Genomic DNA, 27701 nt, shown 5'->3' on the forward strand with positions numbered 1-27701 from the left:
TGGAAGTGGTTAGGGTAATGTCTCGCAACCAGACAAGCTTCTTATTGCTATTCAATTCCTCATGTTCAGCAGTGGATTCTATGATTTGGTAATCCTGAACACTGTTTTAAGTGTGACCATGTTTAGCCTTAGACTAAGTTTTTGATGACAATCATCTGACGAGTCCGTTGATCTGTGCAACTACTGTGGTCATGTGGTTGTATTAAGTGAGAATGACAGTGGAATTTAGATGCTCCCTTAGTCTGCTCCAGTTTTCTACTGTTGTGACACACCGATTGTTTAGGACCTGGACTCTTAGGGCCTGCTCATCATACTGTGGCTGTTAACACTGCCTTTGTACATCAGCCTCATGGAATGCACCACTGCCAGCTACCAATGGGCTGCCTTCACTCAAGTTATGTAAATTACTATTTGAAATGTGTACTAAAATTCTGTACATTTTCATGTTTGGGGGTTTGATGGGATGAGTGCTCTTCTTGTACATACCACTGAGCACTGTTAGAATCGCATGCTGATCAGCTCTATGTGAATCACTCATGTCATATTTAGATGTCATCCAGACTTGTGAAAATATAGCCTGTTGGCACATTTGAGGCTCACGGGCTGGAACAAGCAAAAGTGTGTAAAACTTCAAGTCTTACTGAGATCGGAACATTTTTTGTGTGTTTGTTCACTGGCCATTTGTGAGCTGGAGAGTGAAAGAAATTTATTCCATCTCAGGGCTAGTTACTGCTTAATAGATTTAATTGTCCAACTGTTTGTTATTTTGAAGTTGTCATGGGGTGACCTTTCCTCACCTTTTATTTATTTACTGCTAAAAGTTGGTTCTGAGTACTAAATACTGGTTTTCCTTTTTAAAGGGCATTCTTGAGCTCCTATGCATGCACATTCATTTACTGAAACACTTACACATCTTCTACGGCATACCTTAATAGAATTTCCAATGTGTCTGAAACCAGTTATATCAATCTGTGCACACTAATTTCAGTTAATTACTTAACTGCTCATTGGGGGCAAGATTTAAAGCAACTTGTCCTGTCTGCTGAAGGCAGCTCCAGAAATCAGTGCACCTGTTTACTTTATTAAATTATCTAGATGCACTTTGAGGTGTATTTTAAGAATTTCCTTTTTCTAATGGTCCTGAGGCAGCTATAAATTGCTCTGTCTTCAGTTTTAACCTTTGAGATGAGTTATGCTTCTGTGTTGTCTTAAAGAGCCATCTGTTTCCAAATAATTATTTGTCCATTTGTTGAAGCATTTTCTGAGTTGCGGTTTGTGAAGATGGAAATTTTGAATCTAAAATCTAAGAACTGGTGTAAGACACAGCTTTTGTCTTTAACTATTGCCTTATTCAAATGGTCACTAAATGAAGGTGTGTAATGTCTTAAATTTGAAACTTAATAGTGTTGTTTGTAATCCTGCTAATGTATCTGATTTTAGTTATTTTCCTTAAACAAAAACATTTTAATAAACAATGGAGACTCATGTGAACCCCAATCCATCCAGTCACTCCACTTAATTTCCCTCTTTCCTGCTGGATGTTTGGTTGGTAATGGAGGATGGTTATTTTCCTGGAACTAAAGGGGGAGGTTATCCTCATACTGTCATTCACCACGAGGTGTGTGTCTGTAGGTATCCACTGCTGAACATGGGGTCCCATGACTGTCTCAATTTGTCCTTATTGAAGAAGCTACAGTTTATCTATGAATTACAAGTCAGTCATCTTCCATGTAGTAAGGGCAGTGTGGCCGAACTTGTGGCTCGTCTGCATGTGGACCACCCCTTGGTGATTAGTACCAACTGCACCGGGGAGGTATATGTTGCACTAGCTGACTGAGCTCCGACCATGACTTCCTTGTGTCAGAACATAGAGTGTTTAGAAAGTAGTCAGCCCCACCATAAGCAAATACATACAGTCCACGCACAATTGATCCAATGGGATAATCACTTGTGGGGTATTCCACAATGTAATCTCTATCCTGAGCAGGTTACATTAGCTCTGCAGTTAAAGGGGCAGGTGCATGATTTGCTAAGTGGGGTCAGCCACCTTGATTTAGACAAATTAGGAGCAATAGGTGGAGAAAAAGATTCTCCCACCAACAGATAACTGCTGTAAGTAGAAGTAATGCTACAGTCACCTTTAAGGATGAGAAGGGAATTCATTTGGGAAATTACCTTACCAAATATGTTACTGCTTCTAGCTATAATGGAACTTTCAATTTAGAATTTGAAGACAGGTGAGATCCATCCTTTGGATCACCAAATTTATGTTTGATGCTGACACTTTGACCATCTCCAATAATGTTGTTGTTCAGGCATTGTTAAGTCATGTTTTCAGTTGAATTTTACACAGAAGTGCAACATTGAGGGAGTTGTGGGAATCAATTACTCGGCTGACATCTCACATATTTAGAGGCTGCTCAAGCATGAACATTTTGGCTAGTGCAGTTTCCTCATGAACCTTTCCCTAGGCGCACAGATGAATGCATATGGTCATTCCATTCTTGCAATTGCAGGTCACAGAGATACAAATACTCCATAATATATTAGAGAAGCCACAGGACCGTTCATGGATTACCTCCACTAATAAATGCACATCTTTTACTGAATTAGAGGATTTGGTGTCCGCTATTGAGGTCAGAGTTTCGCAGACCAGCAGTGATGGGGCTTTAAGTGTCTTCATCAGGATGGGAATCGAGATTCTGGGCAATTTAAAAGGGGACCACCCATACGGAACAAGTGTAGGATTTGTTTCCAGTGTAACAAAGAGGGGCATTTTGTATAGCAATGTCTGGTACCATGGAAGGAGAGTCAAACAGCTGGCATCACAAGGAATGGAAGAGGCATGGTAGTGTTCTACTGCCAAAGTGCTGTCTCTGTGCCAAGTCCAAGGTAGGGGAATGCCTGCCTTACCTTTGGGTATAACTTATCCAGGAACCAGTGTACACACTCCTCAACTCTGGTAGTTCAGTTTCTCATTTAGATTATCTGTGGTATTTGGAGTTCCACAATACCTGTGAACTGCCTCATTTGCATCCATCATCCCAATGTCAAGCTCTCACTGGGCAGATGTTGCCTCTGATTGGCTAAACTGAGTACTGGAAAATTTTCTTGGCATATGAAGTGAATAGTAATTAAAAAATTTTCAGTAAACTTAATTTTGGGGTGTGTTTTGTAAGTGGTAGTGGGTTTGTGTTAGTTTGTCAAGGCAGGGTTGTTTATTTTAAATTTAACCCAGTTGAAAAATTCCAGTTGTGCTCCTATCAGGTTGCCACAAGAGTTCATAGTGTGTTACCACAATGTTCGCCATTTGAGCTCAGTCACCTTGGTCCAGTAGAGGTAAAGCTGGTACTGGAAGTTCTTGATTGTTTACCGCAGGTAGTTAACTAACAGATTTGACGTCACCAATAATTTCCTGTACACAATTCGCCTTACAAATGACATTCCAGAGAGGCAGGATCTTTAGAGGCTTTCTCCATCAAAGACGAAATGTATATGTGCTTTGATTAATAATATGTTGTTCGATGGGGTCATCAGGCCCTCAATCTCAGCCTATGCATCTCCCATATTTTCAGTATCTATGAGCAGCAGAGGGGTGTTTCATCCAGTTGTGGGTTATCATATGGTTAATGAGAAGGGAGTTTTGGAGTCTGTGCCACTTCCCAATCTGCATATTTCTTTTACTTGGTTCAGTTGGGCTCAGTATTTTACTGTCCTGTATCTCAATCTCTCATATTATTAGATCATGTTAACAGAGGATTCCAAGCATATTACTGCCTTCTGTACAGACTGGACCCTCTACGATTTTAACAGGGTGCCCTTTGGTATGTCAATAGGAGTTGCCATTATGTCTTGCCTTCTAGATTATGCTATGGGTGATTTCACGTTCAAGTGTGTGTATAATCACCTAGACGGCATGGTTATTTACTGTTCTGTCTGAACACCTGCAACATCTTGAGGCAGTCCTGGTTTACTAGAGGGAGGTGGGACTTACTGCGAAACCATCTAAAATGACACTGGCACATAGGTTTCATTCTTGGGGCATCTTAGTTCCACTGATTGCATTAGAACTGTCCAGAAGCATAGTGGTGATTTGCGAAAATTTCCAGCTCCTAGAAATAAGAACGGTGTGGCACAGTTCATAGACATTACAAATTTTTTTCGAAAGTTTGTGCCCAATTTTACTAAATTACTGGGATGCATTAATGATTTAAGAAATTTCAAATGGGATGAAAGTCATCCAGAATCTTCTGAAACCATTAAAGTGGCGCTTTGTAACCCACTAGTATTAGCCATACCCAATTTTGAGCTCCTGTTCTTGCAAATGGGCACCTAATTCTTCTAGGGTAGAAAGTGGAAGCTGTCCTCCTACAGGAACAGAATGGGAGGGGAGGTGTTGTGGGTTGATGACCTATAGCCTATGGACCTTGGAAACTTTCACCTGAGGAGACGAAATATTATATGTATGAATGGGAAGCCTTGGTGGTTCTGTTTGCCCTTGAGAAATTTATATTTTATTTTAAACACCAAGAATTTTGTTTAGAGACTGACAAGCTCTTAGTTAGGGTTTGGCTCATTATTTCCTTAACACCCTCTTAGGCAGTCATTTGGGCATTTATAATACTGTTGTCAAGATAAGACAACACATCACCTGGTCCTCCCTGTATAATGATGTCCAGAGGTTGGTGGGGGATGTGAGAGCCATAATCAAGCTGAGCCCAACCCGAACCACCTGAAGGGCTTTTGGAGTCTACCCATCAGAAATAACTGATGCATAAATTTTATATTGATTATACAGGTCCACTATCTCGTATTTGTGGGTATTAGGCACCTATTAGTTATCATGGATGACTTTTCTCGCTTTTTGACTCATTCCAAGCAGAGGAGTGATCATCCTGATAGCTATCCAGCATTTGTAATGAATTCTTTCTGTTTACAGGCCACACAGAATGCTTATTAGCTTTTGTTTCCCAGCTATTCGTGAGGTTCTGCTTTGACAATGGAATTAAGAATGTGACCACAAATCCTTATTACCATCATACTTTGCTGACCAGGTGAACTGCAAGTTGAAGGCTGTGCTTATCTTTCACAACAAGGCTCAGACGAAGTGGGACATTTCAGTACCATGGCTCAATTTTGTCTTTAAAACTGCACAACCCAAGTCCCTGGAAGCTGCTCCAGTATCCCTTATGCTAGCACATCCAGTCAATTCTCCTCTTGTCAACCTGTGGTCAGTCAATGGTTTGCTTCCAGAACAAGTCACCCTAGCAGTAACACAGCACAACTGGAGCCAGGCTAGGCATAATACCAAAATTGCCCATCACAGGCTAGCCATCTGCTGGCTAGCCATCTGCTGCAATCAGGGGCTAAATAGTTCATTGCAAAGGCTGGGGACAGAGTGTTAGCCCGAAACCCTCATTGTTCAAAAAGGGGAGTTAGGGTTTGCTAGCAAACTAGCTCCTCAGTTCTTGGGACCCTGTGAGACTGTCAGGGTGGTGAGCCTGACAAACCTCCTGCTTCTGAATTTATGCACGCATAAAGCCTCATGCATGCACATTACCCATGTCAAGGAGAGTCATATGTAGAGGGCTCCTCAATAGTGGGGAAGGGGGATTTTGATTTTGTGGGATCCCTCTTTGAATTCCAGCCCCATGTGCCTGGCAAATGTCACTTGTCACAGCTCAGAGTTCATGGCACCAGTGGACGTTGTGGAGCCAAAATGGATGTAGAGCAACTGCAGTGCATCTCAAGGGCAGTCGGTGTCTTGAAGCTGGACTGGAGGGTGAGCCATGCAGCGCTTGAGGGCAGCATGTGCTGTTTGGCCGAACTTAATGTGCCACTATCATTATCACCATCACCACAATAAAACAATCTTCTTTCAATAATGGTAACTGCCACAGTCTGATCAGCCCCAACATTATTATCACTCATTTAAAGTCTGGTATGTCCACCTCTGGCACAGATAACAGCAGGGAGACATTGTGGTATGGAAGCAATGAGGCCTTGGTAGATCACTGGAGGAAGTTAGCACCATATCTGCACACTCAAGTCACCTCATTCCCATAAATTCTAAAAGGGGGGATGATCTCCGACATTTTAAATTACATCCCAGATGTGTTTGACCAGGTTCGCCATCACATCAATTGGAATTCACCACTATGTTCCTCAAACCATTCCATCACACTCATGGCCTTGTGAAATGATGCATTATTTTGATGAAAAATGCCACTGCCAGTGGGAAAAATCATTGTCATGAAGGGTGGACATTGCCACTGGTAGCGAGGCTTGCATGCCTCAGTGACATAGATAGCTGTTCTGTAGGTGCAGCCCCAGCGGAGGGTATTTGTTGAGGGGCCAGACAAATGTGTGGTCCCTGAAGAGGGGCAGCAATCTTTTCAATAGTTCAATAGTTGCAGGGGCAACAGTTGGGATGAACGACTGATCTGGACTTGTAACATTAACCAAAACAGTCTTCCTGTGCTGTTAGCAATGGGGAAACTATAGCCATAATATTTCCCGAGGGGATACAACTTTACTGCATGGTTGAATGATGATGGCATCCTCATGGGTAAAATATTCGGGAATTAAAATAGTCCCCCATTCAGATCTCTGGCCAAGAGTAACTCAAGACGTCATTATCTGGAGAAATAAAACTAGCATTCTATAGAGTGAAACAGGGAATGTCAGATCGCTTAATGGGGGCAGGTATGTAAGAAAATTTAAAAACGGAAATGGATAGGTTAAAGCTAGATATAGTGGGAATTAGAGAAGTTTGATGGTACGAGGAACAAGACTTCTGGTCCGATGAACACAGGAATATAAAAGCAAAATCAAAAAATGGTTCAAATGGCTCTGAGCACTATGGGACTTAACATCTGTGGTCATCAGTCCCCTAGAACTCAGAACTACTTAAACCAAACTAACCTAAGGACATCACACACATCCATGCCCAAGGCAGGATTAGAACCTGTGACCGTAGCGGTCACGCGGTTCCAGACTGACGTGCCTAGAACTGCATGGCAACACCGGCAGGCCAATACAATATCAAACTGGGGTAATGCATGAGTAGGTTTAAGAATCAATAAAAAATAGGAGCGCAGATAAGCTACTACGAACAGCTTAGTGAACGCACTGTTGTAGCTGAGATAAACACGAAGCCCATGCCTACCACAGTAATACAAGTTTATATGCCAACTAGCTCCGAAGATGAAGAGACTGAAAAAACGTATGATGAGATAGAAGAAATTATTCAGATAGTGAAGGAAGACGAAAATTTAATAGTCATGAAGGAGTGGAATTCGATAGTAGGAGAACAAAGAGGATGGGGGCAGGGGAGGAGGAGGATCAAGGCCAAGAGGCAGCAGGGGGGGCAGGCAGAGGCAGCAGGGGGGGCAGGCAGAGGCAGACGGGGGAAAGGCAGAGGCAGACGGGGGAAAGGCAGAGGCAGACGGGGGAAAGGCAGAGGCAGACGGGGGAAAGGCAGAGGCAGACGGGGGAAAGGCAGAGGCAGACGGGGGAAAGGCAGAGGCAGACGGGGGAAAGGCAGAGGCAGACGGGGGAAAGGCAGAGGCAGACGGGGGAAAGGCAGAGGCAGACGGGGGAAAGGCAGAGGCAGACGGGGGAAAGGCAGAGGCAGACGGGGGAAAGGCAGAGGCAGACGGGGGAAAGGCAGAGGCAGACGGGGGAAAGGCAGAGGCAGACGGGGGAAAGGCAGAGGCAGACGGGGGAAAGGCAGAGGCAGACGGGGGAAAGGCAGAGGCAGACGGGGGAAAGGCAGAGGCAGACGGGGGAAAGGCAGAGGCAGACGGGGGAAAGGCAGAGGCAGACGGGGGAAAGGCAGAGGCAGACGGGGGAAAGGCAGAGGCAGACGGGGGAAAGGCAGAGGCAGACGGGGGAAAGGCAGAGGCAGACGGGGGAAAGGCAGAGGCAGACGGGGGAAAGGCAGAGGCAGACGGTGGAAAGGCAGAGGCAGACGGGGGAAAGGCAGAGGCAGACGGGGGAAAGGCAGAGGCAGACGGGGGAAAGGCAGAGGCAGACGGGGGAAAGGCAGAGGCAGACGGGGGAAAGGTGTCGCCCTCCGTTTCTGGTGGTGCGCAACTGTAGCAGTCGCAGCTTTGGCGTCTCCCTCTGGTTGGGAAAGGTAGCCCGTTTGTGTGTATGTAAGGGGCGCTATGAGCTCACCAGTCGGTCAGTCAGGGTCAGTCTGGGTGAGTCTGGAGTCAGCCTGGGGTCAGTCTGTCGTCCCCAGCCTGCAAGTCTCTCATCCGAATTTGTGACGCAATGAGAGAACTCAACAAGTGGTCGCCCGATCGCGGGCTTAATTCCTGCATCTGAGGCTGCACGTTGGACCGCCAGTCTGTTCGAGTTGCTCAGGCAATGGTCATTGGTGGTTGGATCAATCGGTTAGTCTGTCGCACACTGAGACACAAGATGGCTTGTCCGCCTTGAGTGTCAGCACATGTGAGGTCGCCACTTGAGTCCAGTGGGCCGCACTGTATAGCAAGGGGTAGTGGCTTCGTGGCCGACACGAGAGCAACAGGAGTCAACCCACGACATCGGTCTGGGCAGTGCGAGCTGTGACGCCGTGAGACGGGAGATTGGCACACCTTCCTGCGTCTCTTGAAGCGGCTGGCAGCAGACAGTTCCGCAGTTTATTAGAAGTTAATTGATTCATGATATGTTGTTTCATTTACTTGTTAAATTCTACTTGTTTTCTTGATGAGGTCACCAGCCCCTTTGTTTTGGGGTCGTCCCACTATTCTTCTCCGTTTGCCCACCCGCAGGAAGGTGGTTATTTATGAATTGGGTGGTCCGTTTTTCCCTTGTGGACTAGGGGCGCGTTAGAACAACTTGCGGTTTGGGTTGTTTGGTAATCACCTTATCAGTCTGCCGTATGTTAATAGCTGCCTCTGTCATGTTTGTCGGATTTGGTGTGTTAACGAATTTATTGCTTGAAGTGTAATGGTCTAATTCCAGAAATATGTTTTTACCTTGCCTATCATCTTCAGAGGTGGTATATGTGTACTGTAGAGCGTGTTTGGCCAACCTTGTATAATTTTATGTAAGATTGCATTTCATGGGCTTTTATTTAAATGGTCATTTTTGTATATAAAGTTGCCACCCTTCCACCATAAGACTTCTCTTAGAAATTAAAATCAAGTTGCCCCTTCAGTGGCAAATTAATCTTTTAATTTCCATCTATTCTACGGTGTGCATACTTTGTGTGCTTGTGTGAATTGTTAAAACTTTTACTTTAAAGTAATCTGGTGTGTTGCAGATTTGCACCTGTGTAGTCGTTCAGAGGTGGTTGTTAGCGGTCATGACTATGGCCATGTCAAAAGGGAGCGGCAAGGTTCTCAGCCCGAAAACTCATACACTCAAAAATTTGTTTCTTTCTGCCTCTGAATAAATTGTAACTTGATATTTAGAGGGTGCTTTCTGCTTATAATTTTAAATCTGTATCTTAAAAAAAGGGCTTTTAGGAATAAAATTCCCATTTGTTAAAAGCAATTTCATTTTGATTTCATCAGTTACTCCCTGGCAACTACTTCCACACTCACATAGTGTGATTAAATGTGTTAATGTTCTTGACGAATCGCTAGTAAATAAAGTAAATTCTTAAGAAAAAGTTCTGAAAGTAAATTCACGGTTCACAGAGAAGGAAAATTAGTGGGTGAATATGGAATGTGGATAAGGAATGAAAGAGGAAGCCATCTGGTAGAATTTTGGACAGGGCATAACTTCATCATACAGTATGTGCTCAAAAGTATCCGGACACTGCCAGAAACATACTTTTTCATACTAGGAGCATTGTGCTGCCACATACTGCCAGGCACTCCATATCAGCGAACTCAGTAGCCATTAGACAACATGAGAGAGCACATGGGTGCTCTGCAGAACTCATTGAATTCGAAAATGGTTAGTGATTGGGTGTCACATCTGTGGCACAGCTGCAAAATACTAACATGAATTATTTACAGACGAATGGAAAAGCTGGTAGATGCCAACATCAGGGAAGATTAGTTTGGATTCCATAGAAATGTTGCAACACATGAGGCAATACTGACCCTACGACTTCTCAGAAGACAGATTAAGGAGAGGCAAACCTACATTTCCAGCATTTATAGACTTAGATAAAGCTTTCGACAATGTTGACTGGAATACTCTTTCAAATTCTGAAGGTGGCAGTCATCAAATACAGCGAGCAAAAGGCTATTTACAATTTGTACAGAAACTAGATGGCAGTTATGAAAGTCGAGGAGCATGAAAGGGAAGCAGTGGTTGGGAACGAAGTGAGACAGGGTTTTAGCCCATCCCCAGTGCTTTTCACTCTGTATGTTGAGCAAGCAATAAATGAAACAAAAGAAGAATTTTCAGTATGCATTAAAATCCAGGGAGAAGAAATAATAACTCTGAGGTTTGCCGACAGCATTGTAATTCTGTCAGAGACAGCAGAGGACCTGGAAGTGCAGTTTAACAGAATGGACAGTGCCTTCAAAGGCGGATATAAGATGAGCATCAACCAAAGCAATACAAGGATAATGGAATGTAGTCTAATTAAATCAGGATATGATGATGGAATTAGGAAATAAGACACTTAAAGTAGTAGATGAGTTTTGCTATTTGGGTAGCAAAATAACTGATGGTTGAAGTAGAGGATATAAAATGTAGACTGGCAATGGCAAGGAAAGCATTTCTGAATAAGATAAATTTGTTAACATAAAGTATACATTTAAGTGTCAGGAAGTCTTTTCTGAAAGTACTGGTATGGACTGTATCCATCTATGAAAGTGAAATGTGGACGATAAGTAGTTTAGACGAGAAGAGAACAGAAGCTTTTGAAACGTGTTGCTATAAAAGAATGCTAAAGATTAGATGGGTGTATCACGTAACTAATGAGGAGATATTGAATAGAACTGGGGAGAAGAGGTATTTGTGGCACAACTTCACTAGAAGAAGGGATCGGTTGGTAGGACACATTCTGAGTCACAAGGGATCATCGATTTAGTACTGGAGGGAAGGGTGGAGGGTAAAAGTTAGAGGGAGACCAAGGCATGATTACACTAAACAGATTCAGGAGGATGTGGGTTGCAGTAGTTACTCAGAGAAGAAGCAGCTTGAACAGGATAGAGTAGCATGGAGAGCTGCATCAATCCAGTCTCAGGACTGAAGATCACAAACAAGAAATGCATCCTTCCAAAGGCATGATGAATGTATCAGGATTCATCAGACCATGCAGTGCTCTCCCAATGTGCCAACATCCAACACCAACAGTTACATGCCTATTTCAGTTGTAGTTGTCGATGTCATGACATTAACACTGGCACATTCATGGGTCATCAGCTGCACAGACTCATCATTAGGAGCGTTTGGAGCATTGTGCATGCCGACACACTTTTATTCAGCCTAGCATTAATTCATGATGTTAGTTATGCCACAGTTTACTGCCTGTGTTGTTTTACCAGTCTGCCTAGCCTATGATGTGTACCACCTGCCATGAGCAGTACTTGCCCAACCCCCTAATGTCTGGACATGGTTTCACCTGTGTTTTGCCATGTGTTGAAGACAACTGCCACAGCACTCCTCAAATGCCCAACAAGCAGTGCAGCTTCCAAAATGCTCATCCCAAGCCTTCAGGCCATCAAAATCTGCTCTCAGTCAAACTCAGATAGATTGTGTGCATTCCCTATTTTACACCCAGACTGCATGCTCACTCATACTCCATGCACCGTGTGCATGTGGGACTAGAAGACAAGGTGAGGTGCTATTGCCTGGATAAGTTTATATTGATAGCAGATCAGTGGTCATAATGTTTTGGCTGATGTTATGGATATAGTATTATGACTTCCAAATGGATGCTAGGCCATTCCAAGGGAACCATTCTGCAACATTCAAGGCAATTGTCAAATGCATCAAATTACTACAAGAGTGTACCAGAAAATAATGCCTCCTAAACTTTGATTCTGTTCTTCATATCAGTTGTGCACATTACTCTGTTGATGTTACGACTTTGCTGACACAATATGCAGCACCCTCCTGCTGAAGGGTTCTGAACTGCAGTGTGTAATGCGTGTGTGTTAGTTAACCGTGTCAGCATGTCAGAAAACAAAACACAAATTCACATAGTTTATCCACATGTGGAGTACCCTCTCCTTCAGCATGAGAATGATAGACCATACACAACTTTTTTTTGCACCCACAACAGTCTGACACTTTTGATTCATTGTTATTGTTCATACTTCATAGTGTCCCAGTTTGACCCAGTTAATTTTCAACTATTTGCAAAATCTAAAGCACACCTTCAAGAACTTCACTTTGCCGGCCGGTGTGGCCGAGCAGTTCTAGGCACTTCAGTCTGGAACTGCGCAGCCGCTACGGTCGCAGGTTCGAATCCTGCCTCGGGAATGGATGTGTGTGATGTCCTTAGGTTAGTTAGGTTTGAGTAGCTCTAAGTTCTAGGGGACTGATGACCTCAGATGTTAAGTCACATAGTGCTCAGAGCCATTTTTTTTTTAACTTCACTTTGATAGTGGTGAATTGGTGCGAGCATAGATGAGGCTGTGCGTCTGCCAACAAAGTCAAATATTCTACAGTGATGACACCAACAACCTGGTGTCTCATTGGGAGAAAGGTGTTCAGTGCCATGGTGACTATGTTTGAAATAAATATTTAAACACTAAGAATAAACATGTAAAATGTTAATAAAGTTTGTTTTAATTAAAATGCTTCAATAATTTTCAAATAAAAATTGTGTACCATTACTTTCCAGCATGTCCTCATGCCCAAAATATACACCATTTAAAAACTAAGCTTTATTAATTTGACCAAGAAGGTGGCTTTTAACTAACATAATGTCCACATGCATCTGTTAAGGTCATAGGGAAGTTCAGTCCCACTAACACACCACACAACATAAAAGAAGACTTCTCGTAGTTAAAAGTTACATTCTGGGCACAATTTGGATTTTTGGTTAGGCTGTGCTACAGGTCAATTTGTTAGCACATCCTTTACTTGGCTTTCACCTAGCAAGGCTTCGTCAGCTCACAGCCACACTGCCACCTTTCAACCTAGGCTAAGCCTTGAGCTGCACTATGGTTCAGTCTCTCAGCACAACCAATATTTCTAGGGGGAGGGGGTCTAGAAACACATTTTAACCTTGTAGCCTTTGAATAGTTCTCAGGTTCAGGTCCAAGGTCAATGACTCTTCAAATTGCTTTTCATTTACATGATGTGTGTCGTGCATACATATCATTCTGTATGCCAAACCATCATTGTGTCAGGGGTGAAAGCCAAGGCTTCAACTATGTTGGGTCTAACCACTCTTTTAATGTATTTAATAAAATTTAGTATATTTACTTTCCTATTGTTTACTCACAAGTGATGGTTTAGGATTACTGTTGTGATACTGCTCGTCAAATGAATTGCAAGCTGATCACAGTTTGTACGAACTATAATGAAGCACATATATTCAAATGCAAATGCTGCATTAATGCTATCACAGTACTTCTGCAGTTGCACCTAAGATGGGTGTTGAAGCAGACTTGTTCACCACAGACAGTACACAAGCAGTTTGCATGATTGTGTCAGGACCCTCAATTCTGGTAGGCAGAATAAAAATACTAGTGGCACCAAGTGAATTTGTTATCCTGCTGATAGCTGAATACCCTACAAATAGCTGCACTGTATCAGATTTCAAGTGACATGTGTATGTAAGATTATTTACACCAGTAACTGTAACATTCTGGCAGTTTCGCAAAAAATATGTGTGACAATGTGCAGCAAACACAGAAAGTGGTTATGAACAAACCTGTCAATATTTCATGTGTAATACCATTGCTTCATGAAAACTTCACTGCCAACATATAAATTCATTCTGCAGATATGGACCGTTTAATAATTTATGTTTTCATGTGGTATTTGTCTGAAATTTAACTTTACTATTGGGTCATTCCATGTCAAGTGGCCTAAATTTAGACAAGTTCCCCACTTGACCATCTCCAATTTTATGAAATTTTTACAGGATGTACATATAGATCTTACATGAAGCACTGCCAAATTACAGCTTCATAAATAGTATGGTGGGGCCACCAGCCACCTTTTTGTAAAGGCTCGTTTTTTTCATTGTGACTGAAATGAATAAATGATCAACTTTGTTTTACCACTGTTCAGGATCTAAGAGACCTGTTGTGCTCAAACTTTGTGATCCTGTTCAACTTTTTGGGTACAATAGCTTCATTTTAGTACAAAAGGTCAAACTATGGTAAATTCATCATAGTGTGCTATTGAAGTGTTCCATTAATCTTGTTGTATCAAATAAACTCACATTTATATTACATTAAAAAATACATGAACCAGTCGTACTCTTTATGGCTCCCAAGCCAAATATTTCAGTTCTTATTAATTCATTCGCTGAAATTTGTTACTAATAGAAATTACAGTTGATTCTAACAAGCTATAATGTCAGCCCATTCTTGCTGCTGATGGAGCTGGAATGATAGAAATAATGTGTTGGTTTGGAATCCAACAAACATCCTGCCTAGCTGGCCAATAGAATGAATGTGCAGGTCCATTGGGGTGCATGAAAATGACAAACTTTTCTTCTTCTGAAACTTCGGACACATTACCAATCCACCATTTTCCATCATATATACAGGCAATGTATTGGCCCAGTTGTAAGGCTTTAGTATTTCTGAATGAAACGCTTTGGTCAACATTTGCCACAAAAAAGTTTGTATCATTGAATACTCTTCTAATACAAACTTGCTTTTCATTTAATGGCACAAAATGGCGATTGTCTCTTGTTCCTGATACTGTGCAGCCATTTTTTAACCTTGCTTCCTGCTCAGTTTTTAATGTTTCAATTTGTTCTTTTGAAACAAAAATTAATTGGATTCCTCTGATATTCTTTGTACAGTATTTAAACAAGTCAGTTGGTGTCACAATCTGGTACTCAGTTGGTCTTTGAAGGCTTGCTCTTGCTGCCACGCACTTTACAGTTCCTCCAATTCTATCACATGGAGATTTTCTGTGGCTTGTAGCAGGAAAGTTCCATTCAGCTGAGATTCCAAACTCATTCTGATGGTGGCAGAGATTCATAAAATTTTTGAAGTTTTTGTACTGCACTGCTGACCCATCACTGAAGTAGTAAATGTGTGTCATTTTTCCAAGGAGACACTTTAGATCTTCTATTAATTTCACTATAAATGCATTTACAACAATTGCATTATGTTTCAGGCTGTCGCTTATTATACAGTAGCTGATGTCCAAGTTATTTCTGAAGTACACAACAAATGGGTGTAAAGTTGCTTGGCTGTTATTCCAGTGAAAACCTTGAACTGCATCCTGGACAATGAAGGAATAATTTTCAGCAAAGTCCATTAATATGATCATTTCAGTTGGCTTAGAGTTTTCTTTTATGCATTTTAGGTGCTTGCTCTGGTACTTTGCAACATAATGAGTGGAAAGTTTGTCAATTTTTTAAATCAGATCTTCAGTAAAATCCTCAGTGGTGATCTGCTTTGTTTCTAATGTATCTATCAGTGTGCACCCACTGTTTGAACTCAATGGTATCATCTGGATCACTGTCTTCAAAACTACTTTCTAAAAACTGCGCAAGTAGTTCCTTTCCCGGACCTATTTCACGGGGAAGAAGCATGCAGTCTGGATTCCTAATCACATACTGTTTTAGCAGTCAGACTCTTATAATCTTCTTTAATTGGAGTGCTTGCAAGCATCAGTTTCACAGTTTGGTGTAAAGTGCAACCAGAAACTGAGTGGGTTCCTGCAGCACCCACAGCGATGCACGATTTTGGCCTCAATTCACAAAATTTACCAAATCCAATTTCAGGTCCATGCTGAAGTTGATATGCAACAGATATTTCTTCCAAATTATTCAGAAGAAGGTATTTTTGCATCAAAACTATCTTTCCTTCTATTCTAATTGATACATAGTCTTTTTACCTGGACAAATTCGACTAAATTCTTCACTCTGAAAAAATGTTACCACTCTTTTACGGCATCTGAAATCGTCTTGCCACACTTGTTCTTTGGCAGATTTAGTACACTATTTTCTGCCTGTAACTTCCTAGCTGCTTTTACCATCCTCTCTGAAACACCGAATTCTTGCATTGTCTCTTTTATAGTCCAGCTTTGTGGTACTAGTGTCAGTATCTGCAATTTTTCAGGCTGCCTTGACAATTGCAACTTCTCTTTCAATTCCTTAATCAGCTGCTTATAATCTTCACAATCAGGACATGTCTTGCTTGTACTAGGTGTTTGAAGATCTTTTGGGGCTAATCCTTCAAGCAGCAGCAATGTTATTCACAATTGCCTGTTGAGCTTTGGTTATTTTTCGTTTTGCGTAACCTTTCACATCCCTTTTGGATATTATCTAAAATTTTAGAGGGAAGACCGAAAAAGCAGTTAGAATTGAATTGATTGATTGATACCTCTGGATATGCTTCATCTTCTGACTGGTTTGAAGTTCACTGTGATTTTTCTGCTTTCTTTGGTAAAAATTGTTTCTGCAAGTTGGACAGATCTTCCAACCAGGTTTGACATTGCTCTTAGTCACAGCTTGGAATTGTTTTGCCGTTTCCACATTGACAATCCGTAAACCCTTTTCAACAGAATGGTTCTCTGCTCCAAAACGATTACAACAATATCTCTGTAGAAAGTCATGAATTCATATTACTCTACTGAAAATTCTTTGATTGGAATGAAGCCTCGATGTGTGTATGTTTTCAGCTGACATGCAGAATTATATGTAGGACCAATGACACACAGTACTGAAACCTCATTGATATCCATTACACTACAATTAAATTTATGCTTCCAATTGCTGTTTGTTTCAATATTAGATAAAGTAGAATTGGTGTATATTTCCAACTGAAAAATATTATAAAGTAGAATTGGTGTATATTTCCAACTGAAAAATATTAAACAATCATAGCAGGGTGTATACGCCGACATGGAAAAAAAATAAATTCCCGGGTTTCCCAGTTAAAGACACACTTCCTCCCGGGAGTGCAAACATACTGTTTCCCTATTAACTGACAATATATTTTCTCTCGGAACTGTATATCATCAGTCTTTTGAATGGTTACATACGGTCGTAGAATTTCCCGGCGCTTTAGAAAACGAAACACAGGGAAGACAACACGTATTGGAAAGATCTTTGATGAGCAGCAACATGTACAGTGCATATTTTCGTATTACGAAAGTATAAATTCGAATTCCACCAAACACCGCATGTTACTTTCCGAAGCATTGAAATCAAGATTGCAATGCGTTTTTGTAAGCCAGTCATAGCTCATGTCACGTGATCTCGCCAGCCGATGACAGCGGGTATTCAGAACTGAGGACACATGATGTAGTCAGCCAAAAGCAACATCACTTAAGAAGCGCGAATGCACAAACAGAAAAAGCTAATGGTTTAAATTTATATACATTGTGTTGCTACACAAAAAGCAAAGCTTTCACATATAATATTGGTCTCTAAGATTAAGACGCTGCAAGAGAAGCAAGCTTTCACATATAATGTTGGTCTTTTATGTGCGAATTACAATGTAATATATATTACACAAATGTGCCAGCAAAATTTTTAATAACGACGTTAATGTCTTGTCTTCTGGGCTCTAAATTCATCTAAATGGCTCATCATCATCATCATCATCAAAGAGTTGATTTTTAAATGAGACTCAAATGCTCTGTGATTTAAGAAATTTATCGTACATTCTCACACATAGTTCAACTTACGTAGAAGGATATTTATTTTGAAAGTAACACTTTTCAAACCATCATTCGGAATATTTTCACGCGAGCTATTGGAAATAGGTTCATTTGTGCAGTTTCGAGAGAGCGTCAGATGACAGGTGCCACCGGCCTTGCGCAGTTACGATGGCGTAGGGAGCCCGTATGTTCGTTAAGTGTAAAACATTAAAACATCTTACATTATGTCATAAAACAAACAAGACATCGGAGGATACTCTAAGAGCATCGGAATTTCGTGACCGATAATAAAATGTGCACATTTAAAGTGCACATTCGTATGTCCAGATTCCCAGTGAAGTGGGCCACGACCTGATATTAAGCTTTTCAATGTAGTTTTTGGAATGTAAATTTTCTTATAATACCAGTACTATATTATCTCATGTTTGGTTCTTTATTATGGCATAATGCCATACGTGTTACAAGTTGAAAACGTGCACTTTAAATGATGCAGCAAACAGTGTGCAGAATTAAACACCTCGTTTCAAATATATTTTCTGCCTCAGCAGAAAAGATTAATAAAAGAAAATTTCTTTAGCAAATCGACAAAAATAGCCTCATTGTTCAGCAAGGCAATAAATGCTTGACTGTCAGAAAGGTGGAAATAAAATAAAATCTGCAACTAACAACACATTTTAGTCTTCCGTAATTATGTGTATGTATTTTCATTCACTCGATAGCCTCCCACCACAGCCATCTGTTTTGTTTTCATTTGATGTGAGAGCAGTAAACGAAGAGGAAACAGCAAAATCACTAAATGTATACACGGATCACGTGGAGACTAACCACATGCCCACTATAACTCAGACTGCTCTGGGCATCAGCCCCGAATTTACGATATTTCCAAACTGGGCCAATACGCCGCCACTCCCTCAAGCGTTTGAGATAGGACGTCAAAAATTAGAAAAAAAAACGAATTTTCAAAAATCTTTCAGAAAGTTAATCCTTTCAGTAGATACAACGCAATGAAGTACAGTCAAAATTTTATACAAGATTTATGAGCCACTTTGATAGCACACTATGATGAATTTACTATAGTCACAATGTCAAAAATTGAGTCTTTACAAAAAGGTTGCTAGTGGCCCCACCATACTACTTATGAAGCTGTAATTTGGCAGTGCTATATGTAAGGTCTATATGTACAACCTGAAAAAATTTCATGGAAATTGGAGATGGTCTAGTGGGGACCCTTAGACCACTTGACATGGAATGACCCTGGTGACCGTTCTACTTACACCGTGTTCACATATTCAAGGTCGACACCTAATGTTAATAGTACTACAAAATTTACTTCTCAGATTAGTGAAATGCAAATGTCACTTCAACATCATCAATAAATTACATTTCTTATTCCATACCACGATACACTGCAATAATGCATTAACTGCGCCATACCATTTATAAATTTAATGGCACTGCTAAGATTCACTATGGTCATAGTTATTCTTAAGTTGCACATTAAGGCTGTCATTTAAAAGAAGCACATCAGAGCAGAATATACCCACTTTATGGCAACCACGTTATCAGTATAATTGAATTGTGCATTAAAAAAAGGTTTCCATGTTTACTTAACATTAAATTGAAACTCTTGCTGAATTCTACGTGAGGTTTAATAACAGGCTTAGTTCAATGCACTGTGCAAAATGTCATATTTAAGAGTGAAAGTTCATCAGTTGTTTAGTAAACTGAATTACTTGTGTTTCCAGCAGCACGACATCAATTTTATGTACTCACGCACCATACTGCACACAGAAATTAACGAAACACTGTTAAGAAATACAAGTAAGCCACTTACCATGAAGGGTATCTCTGTTTTCACTTCGTCCAGTTCCTCTTTTTTTATCCACGTAGCTGGCTCCTGGTCCATTGCTTTAGTTCTGCAATCTGAAAAAAAAGAAAAATAAAAAAAGCAATTATATAAGAACAGTGGTACTCAGTTTCTGTTGTTACCATGAAGTACAGCTCAAAGGCAGTATTTTCACTTGTCTAATGGGTGCAGTAAATGGGTAATTACACAGGAAACAGATTCAGAAAGGATGAGGAAAAGTAGGTTCAGTGATATAAACTCATTTACATTTCTCAGGTCATGAAGAGTGAGAACACTGAAAGTAACATGCACTGGAAACCGAGTATTTATAGTTGCTACTGCTCTTTTTTAACACTGGATCATGGATACTTTTCTATTGCGACAATTATGGAAGATGTGTATTTTTTGTGCATGCACGAACTTCAGCATTACAAACAGTCAGAGCGGTCAAGACATTGCAGCAAAATTACTGAATAACACCAAATAATTCATTTTACACTTTGTTCATTGTGTTAATTTCAGTCCGATAGGGACATGATGAGAATCTGGACGAACGGATTGTTCGTTTGTCAGTGAATATGCATTTTCAACATAGGTATTACCTTGAAACTTCCTTCACCTGTATTCCTCACGGATGTATACACAGTTTATAGAAAGCATCATCATTTTGGAATCTTTACCTGCTATTAAAAGAAAACCATATAAATCTCCCATAGATTGCTCACTGCAGTGCAAAAGTTCTCATTCTTGATTAACATCAAGATTAAAAAGTGGTTCGTTTTTTCTTACAAAACTGATTTACTAAAACGACTTCCTACTAACTGTAAGTATGATGAATGATCTATTCAGTTCTGATGACATGTAACGCTTTATGTTAGATGAATTACAGTTAATTTGTACCTCGTATTTCACCAGTTCCTAAATTACAGTATCCTTATACAGAACTCCAATAAAACCCACACACTACAACAAACTGGTATTTACACATGATTAGATGAATACTAATGACACGAGTAACCAAAGCACAGGGAAAACTAGCAAAATGCAACAGAATTACAGCGTTTCCTTTCATGCGAACATACTCAAAGCATGAAATGATGTAACTGTGGGCACTTGAAAACATGCTTACGTTAGCTCTAAAATCTGGAGCCCCTATATGTCTACATCACAGCAAATTATCTTCACAATTATTATAGCTGAGTAAGTCAACATAACCATACTAACATAGCGAATAGAGGTGGGCCAAACGGCTATTCTGGAGTAACCGTTATCACAGTTCCAGTTATTCTTTGATAATCGTTATTTTTAACTGTTATTAATAACTGTCAAGTTATTTTTCGCTAGCGAATACCAAATACTCCGAGGGGCTACAGTTAAATAACGACATAGTTGGAATCCTTCAGTTTAATTATCAGTATAACTGTGAGTAGTGTGAAATGGCAGGAATGTCATTTGAAACGTTTCATAACCTTAGCTTATTAACTCCGGGTACATTTTAGTTGGTGTTAGAACGATTATTAGTGTTTCATATTATATGTTTGTAGGTTATCGGTCGCTATTAGAAATATTATCTTCGCAGCTGCAACAGAAAGTATGCGGAACTTCGCCACAGCACTGTTTAAGTAAAATGTTAACAATGTGCGTTTTTAAGTATGAAGTAATATGTAAACTGAATACTGTAGGTTAAATTCGAAGCTTAATTTCTTGTGCTGCTCACTTAATAGAATAAGTGTACAGCCTTGTAATACAACAAAAAATATATGTAATGTGACAGATTCGTTTACTCCTGTCATGTAAAAGATAGTCCTATTGGGGAAAGTGTGGGTACGCTAATCCAAGTTTTATGTGAGATTAGGAAACTGTTCGATTTCTCCAGCTACGACATGTTTATAACATATGAAGGCATGCAGATCAAAAAGGTTGACAGTGTTACATTTCTGGGACTACAAATCGATAAATTCAGTTGGGAAGGGCATATCACATTTTTTCACTCTATTATTTCATAAGGGAGCATATTCTGTGGTAACTCATCAAACGTAGCAAAAGTTTTTCGCATCTAAAAGTGTGGAATAAAAATCGTTTGTGGTATAAATTCAAGAACATCATGTAGGAACCTGTTCAAGGAACTTTGTATTCTAACCACTGCTTCCTAGTATAATTATTCCTTAATGAAATTTGTTACAAGTATTTCCAACCAATAGCTCAATACATAATCAGTACTAGAAATAGGAACAGCAATCTACATAAAGACCTAAAATCACTTACCTTGGTCCAAAAGTGGTCCAATATTCAGGAACATGCATTTTCAATAAACTGTCAGCAACCATTAAAAACTCTGTTTCAGATAAAGCACGGTTTACAGTGTGTTTGAAAGACTTTTTGATACAGAAGTGTCTGATTCCACGTGTCTGCTTTGACCTGGGACGTCCTCAATATGCCGGAAATGGCTATTTTAAGTGTGTCTATGACATCACTACATACACATGGCAACAAACATGAAGATACATATAAATAATACAATAACATCTCCCACCAAAAATACAATCAAACCAACGGGACAACTGTGGGAAGTTTGGGGTTTTAGGGTGAGGACAAGCTAGTAAAAAATAAAAACACATCATGATCCCAAAACACAAAATGAAGAACAAAAAGAAAAAAAAATACAGGATTCTGGTACACCAACAAAAATCTGCAGGAATCTGACACTTCCCTTGAACAATATAGGTCAACCATAGGTGACAACACCAATGCCCACAGCTAAAAGTACGAAAATTGGAACCTGATAATTCTCAACCTCAGATGACGATACCAAAACATCAACACCTACAACTATGAAAATGGGAATCGGTCATTTCCTGTTACCTATATAGAACCACCACAACTACTGATACCAAAAAACCAGCACCTATAACTGCGAAAAATAAAACCACAATCCCAAAAATCCACAAATCAAACATCCATACATAAATTAAATCACATTCAATACTCCATAAATACACAAAACATCACAACTAGAAAAAAAAATTAATTACCACCAGCAAATTCCGGCACTGCAAACTAGATCGGCTAGCCCCCCCCCCCCCCAAACACAGACACAAAAACCAACTCAAAGACTGTGCCGTAATGACATTCACTCACAAAAACACCTTTACGTCGAAGCAGACGGGTGGAATCGGACGCTTCAGTTGACCCTTCGTTCTACTCTGTAGATGAATATCATAAGAGAGACTGATAGACCAGCTTAGGTAAAAATTCTGATATAGGGTGAAGTGGGGTAAGTGTAACCATGGGGTTAGTGTAACCACGGCTTATGGTGCCTTAAAGAAGCTGTATTTTTACCTCTGACCTATCACACGTGTTAATTTACTCCTTTCTTTGTTATATTTAACCCTAAGTTGTCAAATCTGACATAAATTGGTAATTAATTTTTGGACTTGAATAGACATTACATTTTCACTCTGCGAGAGAGTGACATGCTCAGAATTTGGTGGTCTGTCATTTTTGCAGTTTTAAAGATAACTGCACAATTTTTTGGTTACAAACTAACTTTTGCATGATAATTTCAAATATGAGAGTCACTTCACTCTACTGATAAAGCTCTTGATATGGCAGGCATGGTTACACTTACCCCAACTTTTTCCCATGTGGGGCAAGTGTAACCAATCAGCTGGGGCAAGTGTAACTGGGGGGGGGGGGGGTTACACTTGCCCCAAACAAACTTACCAGAACATATTTATTTATTTAAGCCATAACACTGTTTTTGCCATCACACTAGATCAACTAAACTGGCCTTTCTGTGTGTGAAATCTACTTGGGACCAAAAGTTAACTCATCACCAGAGACGTCATCAAGGGTAAAAATTAGCAAACGTGACTTTTCCAATCTCTTCACTCTCCTCACTGCTGTATGGAATGAAACACCACCTGAATTGTTGAACAGTGGTTTTCAAAAAGCAGGAATATTCCCTTACAGTAGAGAAGTAATTGATAAAACTAAATATGATCCGGAGGCATATAAAAGATATGTAGCTCATACCAAATCTTTGGCAGAAACAAATCCATTGCCAGCTCACAATAATGCAGCCAGACTGTGTGGAAGCTAAGTCTCTAATAGAAAGTACTCAGATTTTTGGGAAGCTTCCAGCTGAACAACCTCCAGAATTTTATAGGCCTACATCTACTGAGCCCTGTAGTTCTCCCAGTATCAGAGTTCTTTCTCAACCATTCCCAAGCTAACCAATGTTTCATTATGTTCTGGAACTTCTGATGTCATTTGAAAGGTTATTATTGGAAACAGTCCAACAGTGTAGTCCCACTGGTAAAACAAAGAAGAAAAGGATTGCACCAGGAGCTGAAGTTATCACTTTTCAAGATGCTATCTATAAAGAAAAAGATTTTAAAGGAAAAAAGAATATAAGGAGAAAGCAAAACAAAAAAGCATTATTGGCATAAAAAAGGGCTTGGTAATAAAAAGTAAATCTTCCAAACAAAGTGCTGTTACTTTATCTGAAATGTCATCTCAGAATGTGGTGGAAAAAAATCCCTGATTGCTCATGTGGGTAACAAGAAAAAAAGACGAAGTTGAATCAACAAGTGAAGAAAGTGAAACTGAAGGAGGCCTATCTTTAATAAGTAGTGATGAAGATGAGAACACTGGATGATCTCAGGAAAGAAATGATAAGCTGTGAATAAGAAGAAGAAGCAAACATTTTTTAAGCCAAAGATAAAATTACCGTTGGAAACTGGTAGCTTTTGCAACAAAATGTAAGAAAGTTCATTTTATTGACCAAGTCACCAAAATTATTCATTCAGGAGATTCAGAAGTGATTTTCCTCAGATGCAAAAGTAAGACAAAGCATGGAACCACATTCTATTGGCCTGATAGAAGAGATGAGACGCAAGTTCCCTCCTCTGATGTCATTTCAGTGCTGCCTGTGCCTACTTTCGGTCACAAGGGAGACCTGACATTTGGTGTTACATTTGATTCATACAATATTCAGTGACTAAATAATAGTTAGGGCCTAAGTGTGAATATAATTAGTTTAATTAGGGCAGTTTAGCATTAAACACAAATTGCCAACAACTATAGTTCGATTACTATGAAAAATAATAGAAAGTGAACTTATAAAGTGATTTTTTCTTTTCTCTTGAGACTAGATATTTTATTATTTCTGTTAAATTGCCTACTAAAGAAAAAAAATTTTACTTTTGTAGAATTTAAACTAATAAATTACTGGCCAAAAACAAAAATAAATCATCTATGATGCGGTCTGTTTCAGTGTTTTATGGTTTAGGCTAACACTTATTTTTTAGTTTAGCTAACATTTTCTGTGTATTTCATAATATACAAAGAGGCGTGTGCAAAAAAGTTCATATCTTGAGTAAAATTTAAGATATTTTAATAATTTAAAAATTCTCAAATTTAGTAAAAATTGGGTAATCGGGTCACTTACCCCAAGTCTCTCTTACAATGCTCTATATGGGTACAACAATGTGGGGGCAAGTGTAACCTCACAACACAAAATTTTGAAAACAATTATTTGACCATATAATTTTTTCTTTAAAAAACAAAATGTATATTGTTTAAAAGTCAATAAGTGAAACTTTAAGCATGAGAAATTTCAAAATCATATCTTCAACAACAAGTTGGCAATTTGGTTTCAAAGTTGAACTATGCCAAAACGTGGTTACACTTATCCCACTTCACCCTATTTCAGTTTTGACAGCACTTGGTTGCAACAGTGAAGATCGGGTATTCTGTGTATGATAAATTTATTAAAAGTACGTAACTGTTTTATTCTGACAGCGTTTCAATTCTGTAAATATTAGCAGTTACTGTAATATATTCACATATTTTGATAATCTCCTGACAAATGACGACGATAATTATTAATTCAACTGTATTATGTTATACTTTCTGACATGTTACTTGTCATTTGCGATGGCCAGCGGCTATTCCCGAAGAAGTACGTAAATATTTGTTCGCTCCAGTAACTATCGTCTCTGAAATATCACCGGGGTCTAAGACTGGAGTCACTGTATCAGGAACACAGACACAGTTATTCCGTTACGAACTTCCCGGTTACCTGTAATGGTAGCCCGACAACTGCCAGGGAATGAGAACTGTGAGCCAGTAACGATAACTGCCAGAGGAAAATACCGATCTCTCACAGTTATTTCCATAGTCGCTCGTATTCCTTATGGTAACTCTCTTTATACTATCCGTTCAAGCTAAATTGACATATGAGGCGGTGGCTCAAGGGAACGACCGTACTTGTTAATGGCTGTACCGCAGTTCCTATCAGCCACCGCTCGGATATTAACTTTAATTGTTTGTACTAAAAGTAACGAAGTACAAAGCTCTTACCAACAGATGGCGTGCAGTCTCAGTTATTCCCATGGCCTATAAAACGCCTTCCAAATGGTCTATCACTCTCCTTCGTTCGTAGCCAGATCTCCGATGAATTGACGGGAAAGCGTATTACGATCTTCGGTCAACAGATGGCGCGAGGCACTGTTGACACTAGACAGTTATTGAAATAACTGCCTGTATCAGAGAAACGGTTATCGCAGTAACAGTTACTTCTCAGTAACCGGTTATTTCTATCACGTTATTTTTTGCCACCTCTAATAGCGAATGTTTGAATGTCACACTGTCCACCTTTTCTCGTCAGTCACGAAGTACATGACGGAGATCACTGCATGGACAAACTACTCCTAACAACACGTCGCATTCTAAGCCATTTCTTTTACAAAGATACACGTAGCGATTTTACCGGACAGGCCAAAAACAACAAGCTCTAATAACTCGGGTATTTAGTTGTTATGAACATAACCTGAAAATTTATAGCACTCGTACACCTTCACCAAGCACACTATAGGTGATGTGATCACGAATACAGAATAAAATCTCGTCCTTATGTACCCATTAAAAATTAAAAGACAGAAACCTCAAATATAGCTTCCACAGCGTCATCACAAGATATTCACGAACTATTAGACTCGCCAAACTCAACTGTTATTGTGTTAGAAATGAAGTACCGCGCTAATTTACTTGCGAAACAATTTTCTTCATTTACTCTAGCTTGCAGTTTATAAACGCTTAAAAATTACCTGGAGAATATCACACAAATTTCCGCTAAACCACGAACTTGCAGCTGACTACTCACTGAAAGAAACCAGCTAAACCAAAGATCTTACAGCAAGACAAAGCACTCTGCCGTGGGCTGTGAGATAAGGAGCTTGGAAAAACCGGAAAGATAAAATGCGAAAATTAAATTAAGGTAGAATACCTACTCTATCACTTTGGTAAATCCTTATCGCTATTTTAGTATAACAACTACATAACTTAAAATAGCTGTTATTGAAGAAATGCGTTTGAAAATTTCTCGCAATTTTAAATCTTCACTGTACCACAGTCTAACTTAACAGTCGCAACACTCACCACTGTAAAAGTTGTTGCCGTTTGATAGATGGAGCGACACTAGCGCTCCAAGCGGCAGGTAAGGTGAACGTCAGACGCGTTGTAAGCATATGTTTGTTTACATCCATTTCCTACGTAATTTCCGAATTATTCGAGTTATTTTCTTGCCTCCAAGAGTTTGTTTAGTATCGGAAGGCATATATGTTTATATTAATGACTCTAAAACAAGTGCAAGTATGGACAAAAACCATGAATAGAGTGGTAAGCTACAACACATTCGTGAAGAAACACTTGTGACATTGGACAGAATTCAGCTTACCACGTTGATATCAAAAGAATATAAACACACAGATTCACATGTAAGAAGCACAGACATGTACATCTACATGCAAAAGCGATCGACAGCGCGTTTATCGTTCTGTAGGCCTACTGTGTGTGTCATTGTTGCCTGTTGCCACAAGTACGACCTTAATCTTTATATTATTCAATGTGGGTAAAGCAACTGCCAAATAGTGGCAGAAATATGCTGAAAACATTATAATGAGCTGATTACATTACATTTCACGAAAAACCAAATATTTGAATAATTTTCAAACTATCTGTCTGTAGGCACTTTCCTTGTCCCGTAATAGTTTCGCTCGATCTGCACATTCTGACACTTCACACGCTTTTGTAAGACATGAACAGCTGCACCTAATCTAAC

General features: G+C 39.8%; 1 protein-coding gene across 5 annotated transcripts in view; it reads right to left on the reverse strand.

Moving 5' to 3' along the window:
- LOC126213240 (zinc finger protein 726-like) overlaps window positions 1-26746 on the reverse strand; it is a 116315-nt gene extending 89569 nt beyond the window's left edge. For 4 of the 5 annotated variants that reach the window (XM_049940895.1, XM_049940899.1, XM_049940900.1 and 1 more), the window contains exons 1-2: window positions 26689-26746; window positions 19565-19653 (exon numbers count right to left, since the gene is read on the reverse strand). In XM_049940895.1, coding sequence (XP_049796852.1) covers window positions 19565-19636 — 72 coding nt within the window. In that variant the 5' untranslated portion in view covers window positions 19637-19653; window positions 26689-26746. Of the gene's footprint in view, window positions 1-19564; window positions 19654-25942 lie in introns of all 5 variants that reach the window. The other variant, XM_049940896.1, reaches the window with a different exon arrangement.
- Between the last annotated feature and the right edge of the window lie 955 nt (window positions 26747-27701).

This window comes from Schistocerca nitens, chromosome 11 (assembly GCF_023898315.1).
Source record: "Schistocerca nitens isolate TAMUIC-IGC-003100 chromosome 11, iqSchNite1.1, whole genome shotgun sequence".
NCBI classification, from domain to species: domain Eukaryota; kingdom Metazoa; phylum Arthropoda; class Insecta; order Orthoptera; family Acrididae; genus Schistocerca; species Schistocerca nitens.